The following is a 23666-nucleotide window of genomic DNA, read 5'->3' as shown; positions in this document are numbered from 1 at the left end:
GGTCCGTCCGTCCGTACGATTTCAAATTTTGCATGGTGATTCCTGTAGTAGTTAGGTACGATTTAGAAAGCGAAGCAACTCTTTAATCAAGTCCTAAAAATGTAGGTATGTCCATAAACATTATCCTGTATCAAGCAGTTTTTCAACAAATTTACTTACAATTTTGCTTTGACTCTTATACATTTATATTATGATTATTAAGTTCTGACACTATTCAAGTGTTAATGTCCGTTTGTCCTACCGTTTCAGTGCTTCGCTTTTATGGATGTTGTCATCCTTATTTCACTATTATTTTTCTAGTCAATTCTTTGGTGGGGGTTTCTGCTCCCTCAAACTACATAGAGGCAACGCCCCTAGTTCCAAGAATGATAATTGGATTGTGTATGGTGTAAGTATGATTTGCCACAAATTAATAGCAAACTTAATATTCATTATCATTACCCGAAAATTTTGACACCCCTCTTTCCATTTTTGACACCCGACTTAAACCAAAATCGTAGGGGGGTAGGAACTATAGCTTTTTTCGCATTCCTTTTAAATTTCCTTTATTTTGAAAGAACATAAACAATTATTACAATTTTATTTTTACAAGTCATTAATAATTTGAAAAGTTTTCCTATAGCAAAACAATTTAATGCTGTAATTTCAGAAATGAAAAATTTAAATTTATGCCATAAACATGCAAAAAATCTATACAATTTAAAAAAAAGGAAAGAAATTCGATAGTAATGTTTGGGGCTTTGAATCATGTATTGTTTGTGTAATGTACATTTCCTAAAACCCATTTCCGCAGAAAACTAATAAAAATTAATTTAGCCATGGAGGAACTGTAAGCCAAAAGCCTCAAATTATATTTATACTAGCGGCTACGCCCTTAGAGGCCTCTAGTGGCACTTTAGATGTTTTTGTTTGTTAAAGTCTCTACGTTACTTCTTTATGTTACGATTCTCTTTATGTTATGTTGAAGTCTCCCGTATATTTTCGATTTTTTTGTAATTGCTCTTGGGAGGGTGGTTATACCCTCCCCCAAAATAGTTATAAACCTTCCCAGAACCCATGAGAATCTACCCTGTTAAGGAGAACCCGATCGGCTCAGCGGTTAGCGAGATCCTTCGGTACAGACACACAGACAAACAAACATCCTGTTACTTTAGTATAAGGATAGATTAATTCAAAAGCAAAAAAATTACACCATTAAGTAGCACAGCGAAGAACGAACAATAAAAAAGTTAATATATTGAAAAGGACATGAATTTAAATTATTTTTAAGGGTTACAAGGAGATACTCGAATCATAGAATAGCTGCGATACCCCCCCCCCCCCCTCCGAAAAAAAATGAGTAAACTAATGTTCAATGTCAGTTTCAAAATTTGTACACCTTTGAATAATTAATGTAATTTATATCTAGTTGTGCCTGCAATGATATATCTCTTCGGAAGAATTTAGAGATGGAGGGGATATTACACTCTTTATTACACTAGTCCCCAAAGTTTTGTAAAAATGTTTTCTAATTGGTTGGCTTAACAAGTTTATTAACTTTTCTCATATTCATTCGAATCCGGTGGATAGGAACCGGTTCTCATCCATACTAAAAAACTATGTCTAGCATCGAATTATATCCAGCTTTCTACAAATATAAAAATGTACAATCATAAGATTAAAACCAGATTTTTAGCCGGCACCTCGGAGCTAAAAAAACTAGTTTTAATCTCATAATTGTACATTCTATATCCGCGGAAAGCCGTTTATAACACGATGCAAGAAATAACTATTCTTGAATTTGTTAGTTGAATGTCAAAATGTTTTAACAACCACTAATTGTAATCTACAGAAGGACTAATTTTGTGTATCATAATTGGGTAGGTACATCAATTTATTGATGCTGTACGTATTGGTGCAAAAAATGGGGACAATTTTTAAATTGATTTGACGGGGCTGTTTATTTACGTCACAAGTGAGGGGAAAGAAAAGGGAAGGAGGAAAGAGACCCCCTAGAAAAGAGATGGGGGTATGACGTCACACGCCAAAACAATTTGAAATTTGTCCCCATTTTTTGCACCAATACGTACAGCATCTAATTTATTGTCTATTCCTTTAGATCCTTGGAAAAAATTACTGCAATATCTGCAAACAACATTTCTATACCTGTCTGGTTTCCAAACCTTTTTTTTATATTTGAATGACACTAAAATATTATGCAATTTCTTGGAGTGACTTAACTGTAAAATAACCTAATTAGACAACTCTAGAACCATCCTTATATGTACCTGTTTTTTCAAGCATTGTTATTTGAAAGCGAAGTAACTCTATAGTGATGACAAAGGTCTGTTTGTGATTATATTATAACTAGCGTTTACGCCCTTGAAGGCATCTAGGGGCACTTTAGGTAAAGGGGGACAAAGACCTTTTAATTTCCATTCTAGTTTTAAAAATATTTTGGGGGGTTACTTTTTAAGGGTCAATTTCTAAGGGAGGGTAATGTTACCCTCCCCTGAAAGCTTCCCTTGACTTAAAAGAAGCTTTACTAAAAAAAGGCATTCAAAGGCATTTGACTGTTAATCTGTTAATGAGGAACAAAATATCTTTTGAATATACTTGTCCTTGTTGTTGCTCTAACTATCTTAGCATCATAATTTGGCAGATTTATTGCTCTGCATTTCAGAAAGATAGCTACTCTATAAATCAAACTATCTGCTATCTTTATCCAGTATATATAGACTACTAGTAACAAAACAGAAAGATAGCTACTCTATAGATGATCATATGATGTCTATACTAGGGTTGGGCTGGATACTTTTTTGGCCGGATACCGGATACCGGATATCCGGCTGATTTCAAATGCCGGATATCCGGTATCCGGCCGGATATCCGGCCAACGCCGGATATCCGGCAAATATCCGGTTATCCGGCCAAATTACCGGATATCCGGCCGGATAACCGGCTAAATTACCAGATATTAAAGTAGCAAAAAAAATTTATTAATAAACTTTTAAGATTTCATATATAAAATTTACATAAAGATAAACATATTCCAAAAATGTTCTTCTAGCTTCAATAATAAGAAAATTATAGCCATTTAAAATTTTAAAAAGCAGAGATTTTTGTTGAAAATATAAAAAAAGTTATAGCCGGATATCCGGCCGGATAGTTTCAATATCCGGTATCCGGCCGGATATTGAAAATTGCCGGATATCCGGCCACACCGGATATCCGGCCCAACCCTAGTCTATACTGCATTATATTGATAAAGAGTGTTTAATACATTCTGATTGGCTTATTATCAGAAGTGTCCAAGAGGGCGGGTACGGTTAGTACACTCGTTCCATAAAATTTTTGGAAATATTAATATCAATTTTGACTTTCCCCCATAAATTTTTACAACCAAGAGTTATTTTTTTTTTTTTGGGGGGGGGAGGCATTATTTCCCAAACGTTTTGAAACCTTGAGTAATCTTCAAATATCGCGCTATTACACCCACCCCCCTCCCCTCCCTTAGTGCCTTTTTGAATAACAGTACAAAGTGGCTTTTATTTTGAAGTATTAATATCCGATGGATTAAGACAGGTTCTGAGCCATACTGAAAAATCGTGTATTGTTTCGACACCTCGCGGCCAACAAAATTAGAAATAACCTTAATTTCTAATTTTACTATCCGCAGAAAACTGTCTATAATACGATAGATAAAAATCTATTACAAACTTTATATTATTAGAATTTGCTCAAATAGTTGCATTTAACATCAACAAAAATGTCAACTAGTAGATGCGCACCTAGAATCAAGGAGCTTTGTATTCAAAGGGGAAGCGATTGTAAGACAAATAGCTTAAAACCATCCTTGGACCTAGGGGAATCTTCCATAAAATTGATAAATCAATAGGTTCAGAGTTGCAGAAATCTTAAGCTACTGACAAAAAACACCTTACTACGTTATTTAATTGGATATTTCATTACACAAAGCTCTTATACCTATCTTGCAGTGCTCTTTAGGTGTCAGCTAGCCGCCAATTTACAGGTTTTATCTGCTAAACTAGAAGGACTGTCATTGAATTGAGATTTAAAGAGGGCATCAAGTTTAATTTGGCTGCCTGGCGGTTGCTGAGCCTTGGTTCCTTTGCGTACAAACAATTCATGCATTAATATGAATGTATAAAACTTTTTGAAAAATGATCTTAAAAGTTTGCATTAAAGCATTATTCTTCTTATGTGACATCACTCTCATTGGGATTGTATTTTTCTTGGCTGCTATTTAAGGTAGACTACTGATTTTTTTTGATTTTCATTTTGGGCTGAATTTTCGTGACCTTTGCAAAGCAAGTGATAAAAATGGCCATTAATTAACTCCCTCCAGGAGTGGTTTTATGAAGAACTTTATAAAAGCAAAGTTGTTCAAAATTTAAAATAAATAATATTTGCTTTTCTTGTCATGATTATGCGGCAACTCCTAGGGGGTGAAAATTGAATTTGAAATTTTCAAATCTAATTTTCTCAAAAAGCCCCCGTTGAAATATTTTTGTTTTACCTGGAATCATCACGGTTTTATGTCTATTTTCACCATACATAGGTCCCAGGGCTCGGCACTTACTTTTGTCTTGATACAATTCTAGCCCACAGTGGTCTGTAATTCGATGCGATAAATAACTATTAGGGGCCTGATTGATTACACCTCCTCTAAAATGTATGGAATTTTCCAGAAGGCATTATGCAACCTATAAAAAGTCAACTCTGATCATGAATGATGAATTTTTAGGAGGAAATTTCTTCTATGCATTGATTTTAAAGTCATTTTTCAGCAATATCCATCCAGCGTCTAGTGGACCTCTCAACCTACCCCCCCCCCCTCTCCCATATTCTGTACCTGGTTCATTTATAGAAAAAAAAGAAACAAGGGGGTGGGGAGATGCTAGAGAACATAATATTTTCTTAGTTTATGTTGGGTTGGGTTAAGTTTAGCTAACGGTAGCCTCTCTGGGTTATAGTAACCCACAGGAGATAGGCATGTCTATATTGTATCATTATTAATACTATTTAAACTTTAGTGCGAATAAAAAATGAATTCTTGTACCCACTTGCTCTGGTATTGGTAAGGGTTGGGGCGGGGTTTGATCCAATCAGACTTTGAAGGAAAATACTTATTTTTCCCATCCGAAAACTGTTGATATTCTCAAGATTAAAATTATGTTCTGCATTTTTCCTTATAGTTCTTTTTCTTCACTTTTTCTTAATATCTATTCTAAAAATTAATTTTCATTCATACGGCTGCTATATAAATGGGTCTTGCCGTACGTTTTTATGTTTCTACATTACATAAATTATACATTTTTTAACAAAGATGTGATTTCTTCCACTAATTTAAATTTTTTTGCTTTCTCGTCATTTGTATGTACCTTGGGACATCTAAAACGACTATCTCCCAAAAGTTTGTCTGTCTGTTCGTTCGTGTGTCCCAATTTTACCTCTATCTGTACCACTTTATTACATGTTACACTTTGTTAAACCTTTTTATAGTTTACTTACAAGCATGGCTTTAAAAGTTTTAAAATCGTTTAACCAAGCCTAATCAATCTAGGACACTGCGGACGTCCGTCTCAAGTCTGTTTGTATGTCCATCCGTTTGTACGTAGGTTCGCCCATCTAAGTTAGTTAATTTTGAGATCATATTACAGGACAAAGGTTCTATATTTTGATATTAAACTTGTTTAGCCTGTAAATTTCAGAATATAATTTCTTTATGGTTTGTATTTCTTTACACGAAAGGAAATTTTTTTTTCATTTTAAAAGGACATCATTTTCATGAAAAGCAGTCTTGTTTAAATAGGTATAACTCTGTATCTTCCAGGTGACTAAATTTGAAAACTTTCAAATCTTCAGTAAAAAAATATTCTTCATTTAGTTTCTGATTTGAAATTAAATTTGCTTCTAGTAGACTCTTGTGTGTCGTTGCTTTGATGGAAGAGGAACAATTATTCTGAAAAATTCAGCGTTGCGGAGCCGTTTGATTTTGGTGCTGCTCCTGCTCCAGCTCCGGCTCCGACCTAAAATCAAGAAAAACTCGACATATTTTTTTCCCTATAAAATTTTTTTTATTTTTGACTTTTGAAGGTTTTAAAAGTTAAATTTTTGATAGAAATAGGCTTGAAAAACTTAAAAAGGGCATTTGCACATGACAAAACAGAGTTACCAAATCATAATTTATAAAAAAAATCTCTTTATTTATCTAGTCCGGAGCCGAAGCCGTTTTTTAACGAAAATTACGGCTTCAGCTCCAGCAAAATATGGCGGTTCCACGGCTCCCGGCTCCGAAACACTGGTTTAGGGATAAACAATAAGAAAAGTCAATTTTCATTAAAATCAATAAAAATTTTGGAATTATAGTGCAGAAGTTACCTTTTATAATACAAAGGATTTTAATTGCCATATATCTTAAAAGTGTATTTTCTCAATATGAAACGCCTAAAAACATCGGGTTTTTAAAACTAATAATTTTTGTAATAAGTTGTACTATAACAGTAGCTTTAGGTCTTATTAGAATACAAATAATGAAAAACTGCGACAAATCTACGTTTAAAGACATAAAACAGGAAAAAGTATTTAAATAAAGTTCATGTCTCAACAGACATTATCGCCAATAAAGAAAGAAATATTTAAAAAAAAATTAATGTAGGTTAAAACGTCTTCTACAATTAGTCTCTTATTCAATAACTTTAAAAAAATTATACTAAATACAAAGAAATAATATTACATCAAAATAACTGATAGCCTGATATCTAGTTGCCGAATGTGTACGCAGTTTCCTGAGTGTTTCCTCATCCTAGCTCAATATTTACTACTAGCTAAAAAAGCTTCAAACTTCAAAAAAAAAAAATCAAAATTTAAAAAATTCAAATTTATAATGTATATTGTATAAATCGTTTACACATTCAAATTTTGATTTTTTTAAGGGAAGTTTGAAGATTTGTAGCTAGTAGTAAATATTGAGCGAGGATGAGGAAACACCCAGGAAACTGCGTACACATTCGGCAACTAGATATCAGGCTATCAAATAACTATATTGTTTATAAATAAACCAGGAATAAAGGCTAAGGTAAATCTTTAATTTTTTCACTTTAATAATTTTGCAGTATGAATTAGCTTTCTTCAAAGATTGTAATTTTACAGAAAAATATTTTAATCCTTTTTTTTCATACATTTATCCCTGGTGATTTATATTATTTTATATCATTGTTTTTAAAATTTAGCGGACGAAAGCTGGTATAAGACATTCTTAATTGGGAAAGATAAGATGAAAGAAAAGTGTGATTTAATATCAATTTAATATAATAAAATATTTTTTTAATTATGAATTATTATTTAACTGTCTTTAAAAAAGTTTCTGCAATATCATTCTAAGGAATAAAAAATATTGACTGCACCTAACAAGGATGACAACATAACTAAAAGCGAACAATTAACACACCAGTACAAATTCTAAATAAACGATAACATAAACCCCGTGAACTATAAATGGGTTCTTTGAATATCAGCCAATAGCGTCGTAAATATTAGGACTGCTAAGTTGCTACAATAGAGCAGAGAGCAATTTGCTAGCAGACGTTAATCCAGTTAGTTATATAGATTATATATCTATACCATAAGGAAAAAGGATAAGAGGATGAATACTCACCCCTTTTTCATGGTAAAATACTACTTCCCCATCCCTAAATTTAGAAGCAGACGAAAATCAAAAACCGCCTAGGGCTTTTTGTAAGTCAATCATAAATAATAATGTGAATAAAAAGAAAAGCGATATTTAGCAAACAGCCGTGGGCGGTCAGAATCAGCTGAATGTTCATTATGAAAAAAATTTCCCCCTTTTTAGAAATAGAAGGATTCATCTTTCATGAACAAATTTTTTTAAATAAAAATAAAATTCTATGTAATTTTTAATAAAACATTAAAACGAAAATATCTAATCTAATATTCTTGCCCTAAATATGGAAATAGTAAAAATAAAAAAATATTTTTTAAATAATTTTTAATCCTCCCATTAGAAAAGTAGTGGAATAGCAATAAATTTTAGCGCGGCAACAGCGCTGAGTAGGCCTCTAGGCCCACTGCCTATTTTCGTCTTCTAGTTGCTTCGATTCCTCTCTTTTATTTTTTTCTCTATGATCTATACTTTCGCATTTATTATTAAAACAAAACATTTTAGGGGGAAGAGGTTAGTATAGGTGACTAAGTCACCAACTCAATCAAAGAAATAAAACCTGGTAATAACTACACCATGTCAAATTGATTTTGATGAAACTTGTTTCTGTCTTTGTGTTTTTGTATGTCTCGAACTGAAATTACAAGTTTGCTCAAGTTTCCTACAAGTTAAGGTAGAATCAGGAATTCAAGGCTTGATGATTTATATAAAAAAAATTGGGACCACGCCCCTATCATCTAGGGGCTTTTTATTTGAAAGGTAGAATCAGGAATTCAAGGTTTATAATTTAAATAAAAATTATATTGGTCATAGTTATTATACAGAGTATGATGGGCAATTTTTTGGGTCAGGAAACGAAGTTGCGGGTTCCATCATACTTTTACAGTAGCTTTTGAAAGGTTACGTTAGGTTAGATTAAGTAAGGCTAGGTGATAGCCCCGCAGAGTTTGAGTTCCCCGCAGGGGCTAGAAATAGGAGAAAAGCTACTGTAAAAATATGACGGAACCCGCAACTTCGTTTCCTTCAATTGACCCTAATTTTTAAGTATTTGTATTTGTTAAGAATGGGGGTAGGGGTGTGGGTTGTCAAAAATCCCCACCGCCTTTAAACTTCATGAATATTTTGTCATATCCAAAATCTTTTTTTCCTATTTCCTTATTCCTTTATCCTTTGTTAAAAAGTAAGGTCTAAGTTTGAGGCTGTATAGTCGTAATTTGAAACATTAGGTAGTTTGGTTCAATGGATATATAATTATTTGGTTCTTACATAAGATTTTATGTTCTTTAATAAAGGGAACCTTGCAGCGGGCTAAATAAACACCTACACCCCACTGAATGAACTAACTGACCATTGAACGAGTTTCATGTTAGCAAGCTAAATTGAATGAAATTTTTCCCCTGTCATAATTTCTAAATATATTCTACATCCATTTTTGGTTCTTATATGTTGGATGTAAGATGTAATCATTCATTTGTTTTTCGGGAATTTCTTTTATCAAAACCATTTTACTTTAGGAAAGTGCAGCTAATTTTTATGTAGGGCACTTTCGATAATGGTCTTCAGTTTGCTGAATTTTAGATTCAGTGGCTGAGGCTTTGAGTAATTACTTTTTTCGAGACTTGTTTTATTGTACCTTCTAAAACAATGGATATAAAACTCTATAAAATACATCTACAGACAATGCTATTATTTGACAATTGTTTCAAAAAGATGATTTTTATTCGAGGAAGAAGTTGTTAGAAACTATATTATGGAACCATTTTTAAACAATATAAGATAATATAAAACAAAGATTGGCTTACACAAAAATGCTATTAGAAGCATCTATTCAATTCATGAACTTTTACAATAATTGATATAAAAGAAGATTCAGTGTCACGTTTTAATTTTAGAAAAGTTTTATTCTTAAGAGACACCAATTAATAATAGTTTCGAATATCATTAAAAGATTTGTCTAATCTGTCAGATTATGAATGACTAATTCCAAAAAAAGGAAAATTTCATAATAACTTTGGCTTTTTGTTCGACACCCTGTAAGATAAGTTGATATTAAATATAATTTATTGACATGTTTAGAGGTTAGAGAAGCTCATTTATTATAATTCATGATATGGCTATTGTACCAACTTTATTATTTCTTATTGTGGTTTCTCAATTTAGATACAAAAGGAAAAAGGACAATGAAATTAATCGTCTAATAATTCTTATTTCTGAATTTTGTATAACTTTTTTGTTTAATATAATTCATCTGGTTTTTGTAATAATGTTTCCTAAAAAAACAAGGTACAATGTTGAAATTTTGTAACTAAATTATGTTAATTTTATTTAGACTTACAAATGATGTTCTGCTTGTTAAGTTCTTAAAGTGTTATTGTTCGTTTGTCCTTCCTTCTGATTTTAGAGCAATGTTTTTATTAATGTTCTGGGCGCTATTTAACATCTTTTTTTTTAGGTTGATATTCAATGAATATGGCTCGGAGAGACAGTGTGGAATGCTCGAATTCGAACCTGCAAACACCTTCCTCAGACACACAAGACCTACCCTACACACCAGGTAACCAGTCACGTGAGAAAAAAAAATTTTTGTTAGATTTTTTTTTATTTTGGGGGGTATTTACCCCACTAAAATTGTTTGGGGGGGTAAATACCCCCTCCTAAATGGTTGGGGGTACCCCCCAGGAGGGTAGGGGTAAATTGTAAATGGGGGGGGGGGGTAAATGAAAAAAAATTTGGGGGGGAGGGGTAATCGCCCCTTTACCCCCCCCCCCCTTGGACGTCTATGGCTTTATCTTTCTTCCAAGGAAATAGCTTTTAAGTATATATCTCCCTATCTTTTCTTACAAGTATTTTTCTTTGTGAGAAAGAAAAATACTTGTACTACAATTTCTTTATTAACATCGTGGATAAGAGAATAATATGTTGAATTTAAATTACCTTCATTCTTTACAATTCTTAACTTTTCTTTACAATTACCTTCACGCGCCCTACCTATCCTTATAGAATAATTACAGAATACTTGTCTGTCTGTTTGTACCGAAGGATCTCGGTAACCACTGAACCGATATGGGTCTCCTTTACAATGTAGCTTCCCATAGGTTTTGGGAAGCTTTGGATACTACGAGTTTTATTAGCGGATTTTTTAAAACCCTGTCTCCAAATTTGAAAATGTTTTTATCTTGTTGTTTTAGTTTGACTAAAAGTTTTAAATCCTTTAATACTCAGGTTAATCAAAATATTTTCATAAATCAATTTTCAGTCAATGTCAATAATCTTTTTTCAAAAACATTTATATAATTTTTTTTACTGAGCAAAACCTTATAAATATGGACATATATTTGGTTTTATTTGTATATACATATTTTTAAACTAGAGACCATCAAAATATTAAAGATGTATTTGTTATTTATTAATAATTTAAATGCAAGTTAATTAGATATTGTGATTTAATCCTATAAACTGCTTTTTATATATAGAAAGTCTAAAACCTAAAATAAGCTGGATTCAATTTTAAAATGTATCAAAATCAATTTATTTGTATTTTGCAAAACTCTGAATTCTATGATGGCGGCATCGTCGTCATAGGTTTATTGGAAAATTGTTAAAGCAGCATTTTACTTGTTTCACAGTTTGGACATTACATAAACCTTTTAGTCATTTTTTATAACATAATTTGTTAGCTGTCTATATTGCCCTAGAAAATGGAGATAGATGTCACTGCTTTTGGCCTACCTATTCAATTGACGTCAGGAAATACCCTATAATCCATCTCTTTTTTAGGGGGTTTCTTTGCCCCTTCCCTTTCTCTAACCCTCTACTATGACGTCAATAGAATAGGAAGGCCAAAAGCGGTGACATCTATCCCCTAGGGCACTAAACACATCTACCATAATTTGCACTATATAGAGGGTGAATGATTAACACCCAACTTGAATTAGTCGCATGCACAGGGTTTTGCTAGGGCTATAAGCTTACAGAGGGTTAGTTAAGGTTGAGGGTTCCTACAAATTTCATATTTTAGGAGGGTGTTGTCACATACCTCCCCCCAAAAATCCATGATCTAATTTGTTTGTTTTTAAAACAAGGGGTTTTTCCTTTTTTTTTATTTAACTAAATATTGAAGGTAGGGTGAAAATGGTATAAATATTGAACAAGGATTGTGGTAAAAACTGATAAAAGAAGAAATATGTTAAATTATTGAATATTCATAAGATTTTAACAAAAAAGAGACTTAACATATCATTTTATTCATTCGAAACTTTTAACTTTTAATTTCCTTTGAAATTAAATAAAGCATGAATAATTTGCGTCTAACATTTTCACCGTTTAAAATAACAGGTCATTTGTCTCAAACAAATTATTATTTTACTTTCTGAATGTTTGAGGCAAAAATGTTTATTCTTAGGAAATAACCAGGGATCGGAAGCCTCACGTAAGCCGCGTGTAAGCCTCAGTGAAATCGTGATTTTATCACTAAAAAACTCAGCTGGATGTATAAAACGGCTCTTTAGCAGACAATCCTTCTTTCTTAAATTTTTTTTCCTGCTCACAAGCAGGTTTAAAACTGAGGCTTATGCGCGGCTTACGTGAGGCTTCCGATCCCTGGAAATAACCTTTAATGAAGTGGGGTTTCTATAAAATATACATAGTATTAAAGTTCGATCTTTAGAATCAACTAATTTATATTTTTTAAGGTTCCGACTCTTTATATCCACTCCCTCTAAATGGTGATGTTAACAAAAGTTCCCCATCCAGGTGAGAAAAAAATATTTTAGAAGACAAGGATAACAACATCCATTATAGTAAAGCACAGTAAAGTAATAAACAGAGGTGGATTCTTAAAAAAAAGGTTAGCTGCTAGTTATTTTTGTTAAAAATCCTCCAAAATCGCATAAAAATTTACAAAAATTAAATAAAATCATAAAAGATTCTGTTTCATTTTTGTAGAGTTTTTATGTGATTTTGGAGGATTTTTTACAAAAACAAATTTGCCTCACCAGCGAGCAGTGACCCTAATTTTTTAAAGAATCCACCTCAGATTTATTAAAATTTTAAGAAAATTAATTAAAGAAAATTTTAATTAATTGACGGAGGGACAAAGTTATATACAAAGCATGTGATTACACAAAAATACAAACCAAATTGTATATCAATAAACTTTTGATTGCGTTTTTCCTTTTTGCATTTAAACATTAAAATTTTTGTAATTCTCTTATGAATAATAGAATACTGACATTTTATAATGTCAAATATTTCATGTCTATACCTTTTTAATTTTGATAACATTTCTATCATGCAAAACATGCTAAACAAGCCTTAGTTTCCCTTAATCTGTTTTTTTTTTGTAGGTAACGATAGTTTTCTTAAAATAGCCCTATGATTTTTCGAATGGGGTATTCCTATCCAGTTTTTTGTTTAGGAATGAATATTTATTCACGAGGGTAAAAAATATTCATTCCTAAACAAAAAACTGGATAGGAATATCATTCTCATTTAAACAAAAACTCATTTTTATGCTAAAATGTGGTTTAATTTTGGTTTTTAAATTTCATTTATTTCCCTGGTATCATTTTTCTTTCTTTTAGTAATTAATAAAAATTCTAAAATCTTCCAAAAAAAATAAAAAATCTTCTAAAAATGATACCAGGGATATAAATGATGATACCGGGGAAATAAATGAATATTTACATCCACTATTTAAGGGGTCGTTTATATGGGAATGCAGTTTTCTTTATAGTGTATTTTTTTCCTATTAAATTTATTACCTGTATGTACAGCAAATTTTTAAACATTTGAAACTAAAACAAAGTCTGTTTCATTTTCTTTACTATTACTTTTAACATTACTATACTCGCAGGCTTTTTTAAAATGTCAGACATCTTTTTACCGATGAATTAAAAATTTTAATTTAACATAATGCATTTTGTATTTCCTTACTAAAGCTGCTGGGATCTTAAGGGATAAGACAATAGGCGATAAATTGATTAACATCCCAAATGATGATAAACAACATTTACCCGTCTGTGTTAAATTTTGGTTGAGAAGTTTTGATACCACTATTTTTTAACCAACCAATCATAATTCCAAAGAGTACCCAAAGTTTTATAAATAAGATAACGTTGTTATAAAACTGTGAGTACTTTTCAAATCATAATATTCGATTCAGAAAACATAATTTATAAAACATATATTTATATTTATAAATATATATTTATTAAATTATTCAGATCAAAATCCAATTCCCGGCGTCAGTCCGACTCTGGCCTGGAAAACGCTGCCAAAACTGTAGTTCTTTTTCCTGGATCAGGTAAATACGATCAGCTGATCTTTAGAAAATCAGCTGATTATTAATAAATCAGCTGATATTTAGAAAATCAGCTGATTATCAATAAATCAACTGATTATTAGAAAATCAGTTTATCTTTAGAAGGGGGGAATAGATAATAAACAAACAGAAGAGGAAAGTTTTTAGAATCATCAGCAGGATAGGATAGCAGCTTTAGTTACTAAAGCACCTATTAACAAAAAAGCTGCCATATCTTTATACCAGTTGAATGTCTATGAGATATATGTATTTAAAACTGATAATCAGTAGATACTGAAGAGTTTTGGGTAGTGTAGCTGTCACATCCAATTCTTTAGAAACAAAAATAACAGCTGTTTTTATGTTTTCAGGTACGATAGCGGCAGCTACTGTGGGAGCCTTAGGTAGCGTAGCAGCTATAGCCACTGGCGGAATAGCTTTACTTGGAGCCGGAGCAGCTGTCTGTGCTTTCAAGTTCTCACCTGGACTTAACAAGGTAGAGTTCAGTCAATTATCTATTTTATAAACAATAATCTACCAAGATCCTTTCAAGGTCAATAGCTAATTCATCCTTTTCAATATGATTTTATCTATAGCTTATTAATATTTTTTCTATTTTTTTTGTCTCACTTGTATGGCCTTTATGAAAACAAGGATGACAACATCCATAAAAGCGAAGCACTGAAACGGTAGGACAAACGGACATTAACACTTGTATAGTATCTGAACTGAAAAATCGGAACATAAATGTATAAATGTCGAATCAGAATTGTAGGTAAATTTGTTGAAAAACTGCTTAAAAACAGGATAATGTTTATGGACATACTTACATTTTTGGACTTGATTATAGAGTTGCTTCGCTTATAATATTGTTCTTTGTTGTCCCAGGAATCAATATACCAAAAATCAGATCAAACGGATAATTAAAACACTTGAAAATTTGTTGTTAAAAAAGTAGAAAAATCAACATGTTTAAAATGGACGTACGGACATTCTGGTAATGATTATAGAGTTGCTACGCTTTCTAAATCGTACCCAACTACTACAGGAATCATCATGCAAAGTTTGAAATCGATAGGACAATTCTAACATGCCTAAATTAACGAATAAAAGCTATCTATCTCGGACGGACGTACGGACGGACGTACGGACGGACGGACGGACGGACGGACATTACTGCATTCTTACTACCTTTTAGGAAACTGCCATTTGGGAAGAAAATTTTCTTATAAATTAACCATATAAATAAAAATTTGACTGTTTATATAAATGTATATAATATTCATTTAATTCATTTATTATTGTTTTTTTTTATGTATGTACACCCAAGAATAACAAATCTAATCTAATCTATCTATTTCTTTCATAGAAGTCTATTATCTACAAATCTTTCTATCTGTCGAATTTATTAGCGAATGCTATTTTTTACTGTCCAAAAAGGTTATGCCAAAATGGGGAGTGAATCATCCCTAATGAAAAATTTTAACTCCCAGGGGTCCATATACAACCTCCAAAAAAATCTAACTCCTAATCAAAGAAAAAGTTAATATCAAACCTAGGTGACTATTGTAATAAACAGCCCATTGTCCACTCCCTGCCTAATGTTAAGATTTTATGTTATGTTTTAAAACTGGGATAAAAAAGAAATTTATGAATGATGAAAAAATATATTTGGCACAAAATACAGGGAAAAACTTTAAATTAGAAAAAAAAATTAATTTAGTTTTTAAAGCTGAATGCCAGCAAATTTCATTCATGACAAAAAATGGTTTTCGTTGAATAGGTAGGTATAAATAAATCATTTAGGACAAAAATATTTTTATTAAAATGATTTTCTTGTGAAATATTAATCATAAAATTTTAAATAATTTTTTTTGTCCGAATAGGTACAGAAGCTGAACAGAAAAATAAAAAGAGCAAAATTTTTTGTTGTTGACAAAAGTGATCCATTAGTACATAATATACAGAAAGACAGACAGACATTTCTCTAGAGTAGGAATTGAAGTGTAGTGTACCCCCCCCCCTCATCCTCCAATAGTGCTTCTGTCTTCTCCTATTTTACCCCCTTAAAGTCCCCCACCCCCTTGGTCAAAATCCTGTGAACGCCACTGGAATCTACGTACATTATATTCTGTTGAATTAGCGTACATAATACTTGCACATTCATTAATTATCCTGATGCAGATTTACCCAAAACTTTTATCTTGGTCTTTTAAAACTTTTGGATCTACTGCAGTTCACGGTAAAATATTGCTGGTAACGAATATTGCCAAAAATCTATGAATTTTACAGGCTGCTAGCTGCCAAACGGCTGAACGTACAGATCATGCCCGCACACTGATTTATGCGGCATAAGAAGGCCTACAAATAATCTTGAATAGCCATAAACCAATAATGCATAATTATCTCACAGTGCAGAGAAATGCGCGAAAAGGCCTATTTTACGCGTTTTTTCTTCAGTGAAGGTTTCCCTGTGCATCATTGGATCTTGGCTATTCCAGATTATTTATAGGCCTTCTTATATCGCTTAAAATGGTGTGCGGGTATGATCTGTACGTTCAGCCGTTTGGCAGCTAGCAGCCTTAAAAATTCACAGATTTTTGGCAATATTCGTTACCAGCAATATTTTACCGTGAACTGCAGTAGATCCAAACTTTTGTTTTAACCATACAATGGGTATGAAGATTCAGTAACAAGAATGAAATTGCCAGTATGGCTTCAAAACCGATTATTATTCACTGGATTACAACCGGTTCTAAGCCATAAATAAAATCATAAAGTTCATACCAGTTTTAATCTTATTATTATTTTAATATCCGCGGAAAGCTGTCTATAATATGATGGGATAATCAATGATTAAGTATAACTAGTTGAAGCTTATGCAGGTAGCTTAGTTAGGTATCCAAACAGATAGGTATACCTATTCTGTGAAAGGTTAGTGTATATATATCCTATTATATTATTATTATTATTATTATTATATAAAGTAGTAAGCGTTTTTTGTCTGTCCCGAAGGATCTCGCTAACCGCTGAACTGATATTGTTCTCCTTTACAGTGAAGCTTCTTATATGTCCTGGGAAGGGTTTAAACTATTTTTGGGGAGGGTGTCTTCAACCCCCTCCCCCCCAAAAAATTCGTTTTTTACTTTTTTGAAATTCAAATTTAAAATGGGATAATTTCGACTTTCCCCCCTCCAACCTTAAGTGCCCCTAGAGGCTTCTAGGGGGCGTAGCTGCTAGTTTATTTATAACTGAGTTATCAGAATCGCTTTAATTTAGAGAAAAGTATAATCTCCAAACATTTTATTGGAAATTGCTTGTGTTAATTATTAGCTTCGCTTTTTAAAATTTTGTCATCCTTTCATTTAGAAGAATTATCCTTCATCTTGAATAGAGGATCTGCGCAATATATAATAATGCATTTGCGTACTTTTAATCACGGATATAGGGATGGATATATGTATATTCCAGGCAATTACTTCCTCCATATAAAGAAGTAGGGTTGGGCCGGATATCTGGTCATTTTCAATACCCGTCCGGATATCGGATATCCGGCGGATTTTTAATGCCGGATATCCGCTACTTTGCGGATATTGAATTCTTGCCAGATATCTGGCCGGATACCGGATATCTGGTATTAGAAATCAGTCGGATAACTGGTATCCGGTATACGGCCAAAAAAGTATCCGGCCCAACCCTATAAAGAAGGACCTTTTAGGTAGTAGGCAAAAATGAATTACATTAAACTTTGCTTTCATAATTAAACTCTTAGAAATTGTGTGAAGTTTTTATTGTTTTGGTTCGTTTTTAATGGAAAGTTTGAAGATTTAAAGTGGTATAATATTATATGTAATCTTTTGGGTTCTCTTCAGTTTTAGAAGATTATTTTTAAAAGCGAAGCTTTTCTATAATAAGGGTCGGTTCGTCCGTCCGTAGATCCGTTCGGAACAGATAGCTCTTTTCGTTAATGTCAGCATTCTAGAGTTGTCCTATCGATTTCAAACTTTGCATGGTGATTCCTGCAGTAGTTAGGTACAATTTAGAAAGCGTAGCAACTCTATAATCAATACCAGAATGCACGTACGTTCATTTTAAACATGTTGATTTTTAACTTTTTTAACACAATTTTGTATGTGATATTGTTATCCGATATATTTAATTTTTGGAATACTAATTCCTAGGACAACAAAGTACAATGTTATAAGCGAAGCATCTCTAAAATCAAGTCCTAAAAGTGTAAGCATTTTTTTCGACTTTTATACTTTTATATTTTAAATTAATGAATTATGACACTCAACATTCGTTAATATTCGCTTGTCCTACCGTTTCAGAGCTTCGCTTTTATGGATGTTGTCATCCTTGTTAAATATTCAAACATTTTAATTCACATTTTGCCTTTTGTTCTATAGTTTGAACCTGACAATGTTAAGCTTAACTTAAGTTGTGTTTTTTCATACTTTTAAAAGCCAAGAAAAATAAATACATTTTAGTCAATTGTCTAGTCCCTTATCCCTGGCGCTTAACTGTTTAAATTTACATACATGTTGCTCTATGTGTTAAATAGTGGGGATTGTAAAAGATCTATTTTTATAAAACAAGGACAATGATGTCCATAAGAAGCGTAGTATTAGATGTCAACAACACCTTGAATGACAAAAGAACCAGAGAGAGAGAGAAGGGAAAATGGGCTGTTTATAACACTAGTCTCCAAATTTTTATAAAAACATTTTCTTACTTTTACTGAATTTTTATTAGTTGGTTTATTAAGTTGTGTGTTCAAACGTTTCAACCACTAATTTTGATAATTTAGTGTGTAATCACTGAGGATGTACATTAATTTATCGGCCATTGTCTTATCCCTATATATCCCTGCAAAAGAACAGTAAACGTAAAACAAAAAGGAAGTTGACAAACTAAGAAAATACAATAGAATTAAATAAACTGTACTACAAATACAAAACTTCGAAAAATAAAGTACTTATTTGTGCTTATGGACGGGTGCACGTACAAATATATATTCTATTAACAGAGTAACTGCGCTTTAAAAGAAATTAATCGGCAATTTTTCGATAGGCTCTTCTTTATTGTATTCATTTAAATATTCTTAACTAAATCAACTGGAGCAAACTGACTTTTAAATCTAGTCTAAAAATACAAGTGACATATTAACTTTATTTATGTAGACTGTATGGTGTTATAAAAATGGTCTTTGGTTACATATTATTTACATATTTCCATTATTATTTCGATGCTAAAATGTATGAAAAAACATTAATGATCTGGCTTATAAAATTATTACAAGGAAATGTTTATTAAGAGCAATAACTAAAAACTAAAATCTTTTAAACTCTTAACCCAACTTTGTACATTGTATGTATGTGTGTAAGTAAGTGTATTTTCACAGTAGCTTTTCTTCTATTTCTAGCCCATGCGGGAGGCTCTAACCCATCGGGGCATATATCCTAACCCTACGGGCAATCAGTAACATTAATCTAACCTATCAAAAGGTACTGAAAAAAATACGACGAAACCCGTTACTTCGTTTTCTTTCCATGATCTAAATTATCTTTTAATCTCCTAACCCAACTCTATGTATGTATGTGTGTAAGTAAGACTATATTCAATTCATGAACTAATTTATTTAATGTTTTTCATTTTTATAATTCTCAAATTTACTCTGTGCTACTATTAATTTTAATTGAAACGAGGCATAATGATCATGATTATGTTTTCATCATTATGTGTTTAATGTCTTCTTAAAGAAAACAACAGCACTTTCTCTTTAAATTAATTGAAAATTAGGGGTGGGTGGTTTTTCATTTGTTAGTTTATACTGTAGGTCAGTTTAGTTTAAGTTATATTGGTCAGCCTCACAGGGTTAGGCCTCCCTGAGAGGGGCGAGGCAAAGGAAAAATTTCCCCCTCCCCTCCTTATTTAATCAGGTGGAGGTGGGGAAGAAGTTAACACCTCTCAACCGGAACTTTGTGTGATAGCACAATGAAATTTTTTTTAATGAACCTAAAGAAAGATGAAATGTTATAAAATGACATCTTCAATACTTCTCTCCTGTAAAATAGCATAAAAACTGCTACAGAAAAATATCAATCATCCTGCAAGAAGAAAAGGAATTGGCTTAGTCTTGTATAAGATAATTAAGGACCAAAAACAGACAGACATAGTTTAAAACAGCACTATTTAATAAAAAGATCCAAAATCTACAAAAAGATTTATTTCCTTTTAGTATTCTTCAATAGACTATAAGGAAATCGAATTTGTAGAAATACATTTCTTTGGACAAAATGATACAATATGTTAGATTAGAATCTTTTTGTACTATATTGTTAGTTGCTTGGCTGGTATACAACCAAAGTAAATAGAAAATAATGATGTTTTTATGAAATAACAAAAAAAACGGAGTTTTTTTTTGATTAAAAAAATTAACTTTAGTGTTCTTTTTGGGTTATATGTTGAACTATCTTTAGTTTTTTCTCATATAAAAACTCGGCCTTTGTCAACAGAAGTTTTTTAGGAAGATAATTGACATATATCTTCCACAAATGTCTTGAACACAAATTATATGAACTTGAATAGTCTATTCCTCAAAACTAAACTAAAGTTTTGTTTTAAAGGGATTGTGCAACAAAATTTATATTATAAGTAGCACCAGTACAAATATGCTATTCATACCTTAGGAATTGTTACAAGCTCTAGTTTTCAAAAATGTAAATATCATTTTTATACCTTTAATGTGTTAGGAGGTATTTGGCAAAATATGTCCGCAAAATTGGTGATACAAATTTCAATGAAATGATAAAATAGTGACAAAATAAAATTCATTCTTATACGCTTTGATTTTTTTCTCAGTTTGTATGTATCCGTTATAAATGATATGAAATTCCATTAAGAATCCTTTGTATTTTAAACTCTAGTATTTTAATTGTTTAGATTTGGAAGTTAAAAAAAAAACATTTAAATCTTTGCTATTTTTTTTATTTGCTAAAAAGTGAATTACACAGCTAGTGTGTCACAATAAAAGGAATTTGATTGGATCAAGAGATTCACTTTCATCCATCTTCTCGTGGACAACCTTCAAACAAAATTAGATTCACATGAGAGAGATTGATAGCCAAATAGATAGTTAGAGAGTAACACGTTGATCATTTTTGTTGACGAAAAACATAGACATTATCAACTAATCCGAATCTGTCTGTCTATCTATTTATTCGGAAACTTTTTAAAAATCATCTATTAATTTTATTTCAAAGAAACAAAAAAATAACTTCTATCTATTGGTTTTCTTTATCCACCTATCTGTTTATTTTATTACTAATTCATCCATCTATTTATCAATCTATTTATCACACAACTCATTTATCCATCTACCTATCTATCTATTTATCTAACTACTCATTTATCCATCTAACTATCTATCTATTTATCCAACTACTCATTTATTATCTATCTGAACTATCTACTTATCTAGCTACTCATTTATCCATCTACCTATGTATTTATTTGCCAATAATCCAGGAATTTTCTAGGAAGGAAGTACTATGCCAAAAGAAGAAAGAGACAAATTAATGGAGGAAGCAAATAGGGTAAGTTGTTACACTGTACACATTGTGCATATTGGATACTTATTGTAGCGAAGCTACTATATAATCTATTTTGTCTGTTTGTCATTATGTCAGTTCGTCCGAAACGCTATTGTGAAAATACCATTTAAGCTAAAAACAATTTAGGAGAACTGAAATTTTTCTCAATAAATCACTTTGTCTGACCTAATCAAAACATGGCTTTGATAATTATAAAAAAAATGTTTATACTGCTGAATTATGACTCGTTTAATTTTAGATTTGTGAGGAGAGATATCGGAGAGAGGCCGAGGAGGCGGAAAAGAATGTCGTCAAAAATGAACAATTGAAGGAGGACACTCTGGCGGCAGTTCTCAACACTAGAGGAAACTATAGATAGAAGAACAACACATATGAAAGTCGTCATCCATTTTATCAATGTCGTCATTACACTCAAATAAAAGACAGAAATTCGACCTTTTGTCCTATAAAAAAAGGGATTCCGATTTGACACTTCCATTTCTAGAAAATGAACTTGAACAAATTTTAATCAAACAGGCAAATGATTCATGTATTGTATTATAAACAAGGATGACAACATCCATAAGTAGCGAAGCACAAAAAATCGTAAATGGGAATACGTATAGGTAAATTTAAAAGGTTTTTACTAAAATCAAGAATAGATTTATTGGAAAAAATAAACATGAAACCTTATTTTATTTTGTATGATGACGATGGTCAAAGTAAATTATATTAAAGATGCTCATAACAATGGGAAAAACTATTTTGATACTGATATCCCATAAAAGTTTGAAAATTGGATCAAAATAGACAAAGATATGGGGAAATATATAAAACATATAAAACTAGCCAAAAACCTGATAAAAGGCAGTCTGGCCGCCATGGTTGTTTACTTAAAACGACAAAAAAAATTATTTTTAAATCCTTAACTTAAAAAATTGGGAAAATCGGACCATATATACTGAAGATATAGAAAAAGTGTTAAATATATAAAAAATAGCCTAAAACCTGCCAAAAAGGCAGTCTGGCCGTCATGGTTATTTTCTTTAAAAGACAGGAAATTTAATTTTGATATCTATAACTGAAAAATTTTTGAAAATCTGAATATAAACACTGAAGATATGGAGAAAAATGTTAAAAATATAAAAAAAACAGCCTAAAACCTGCTTAAAAGGCAGTCCGGCCATCATGGTTGTTTTCTTTAAAAGACGGGAAATTTAATTTTGATATCTATAACTGAAAAAATTTTGAAAATTGGACCATAAACACTGAAGATATGGAGAAAAATGTGAAAAATATTAAAATAGCCTAAAACCTGCTAAAAAGGCAGTCTGGCCTTCATGGTTGTTTCTTTAAACGACGGGAAATTAAATTTTGATATCTGTAACTGAAAAAAATTTTTTAATCGGACCATAAACACTGGAGATATGGAGAAAAATGTGAAAAATATAAAAATAGCCTAAAACCTGCTAAAAATCGGTCCGACCGCCAATGATGTTTTATAGTTAATTGTGCTCCTTAATGGTGGGAATGTTGTCAAAAAATTTCAGCATTCTATCTTTTAAAGGAGCTGAGTAAATCCCATTTCCCCCATAGCGTTACGGACTGACGGACTGACGGACTGACTGACGGACTGACTGACGGACGGACAAAGTGAATTATAGAGTAGCTTCGCTACTAAAAAGACCTTGAATTTTATTTTTGGAATTTGTACTATTGAAAAATTGGAAATTTGGCGTTTGCAAAGTCTTTTTTGGATGATAAAATTGGAATGGGTAAACTTTGCATTGCATAGTCCAGCATCCTGACTAACTTACTAACCAGATACATATTTACATATTGTACTACACAAAAGTTTTCTGTAGATAATTTGTCTCAAAGATATTCTGAGATGAATTACTTGTGGAAAAGTTTTGTAAAATCATTATCATACTACTTGTCTTTAAGCTTTGATAGATAAAAGTCTGCTAGAAGCAGTTTGTATCCTTTTTCTACTAGAGTTATCATATTAATGAATAGAGTATTTTATAGATGTAGATTGTTGATTAAACTAAGGGATAGTGTTATAAAGGTTTGATTTTTTCTT

At 31.6% G+C, this 23666-nt stretch overlaps 1 protein-coding gene across 1 annotated transcript in view; it reads left to right on the top strand.

Annotated features, from left to right (window-relative positions):
* The window catches only part of LOC145313095 (uncharacterized), a 31718-nt gene extending 9573 nt beyond the window's left edge, over nucleotides 1-22145 (top strand). Inside the window, exons 2-7 of the mRNA XM_080152363.1 lie at nucleotides 10137-10238; nucleotides 12376-12436; nucleotides 13909-13988; nucleotides 14357-14481; nucleotides 21527-21583; nucleotides 21840-22145. Of these exons, the coding sequence (XP_080008489.1) occupies nucleotides 10148-10238; nucleotides 12376-12436; nucleotides 13909-13988; nucleotides 14357-14481; nucleotides 21527-21583; nucleotides 21840-21959 (534 nt within the window). The 5' untranslated portion in view covers nucleotides 10137-10147 and the 3' untranslated portion in view covers nucleotides 21960-22145. The remainder of the gene's footprint in view (nucleotides 1-10136; nucleotides 10239-12375; nucleotides 12437-13908; nucleotides 13989-14356; nucleotides 14482-21526; nucleotides 21584-21839) is intronic.
* Nucleotides 22146-23666: the final 1521 nt, after the last annotated feature.

The sequence above is a fragment of the Acartia tonsa genome, chromosome 3, assembly GCF_053477335.1.
Source record: "Acartia tonsa isolate MP-2025a chromosome 3, ASM5347733v1, whole genome shotgun sequence".
Classification (NCBI taxonomy): Eukaryota; Metazoa; Arthropoda; class Copepoda; order Calanoida; family Acartiidae; genus Acartia; species Acartia tonsa.
This window is presented reverse-complemented; position numbering and strand designations above follow the sequence as displayed.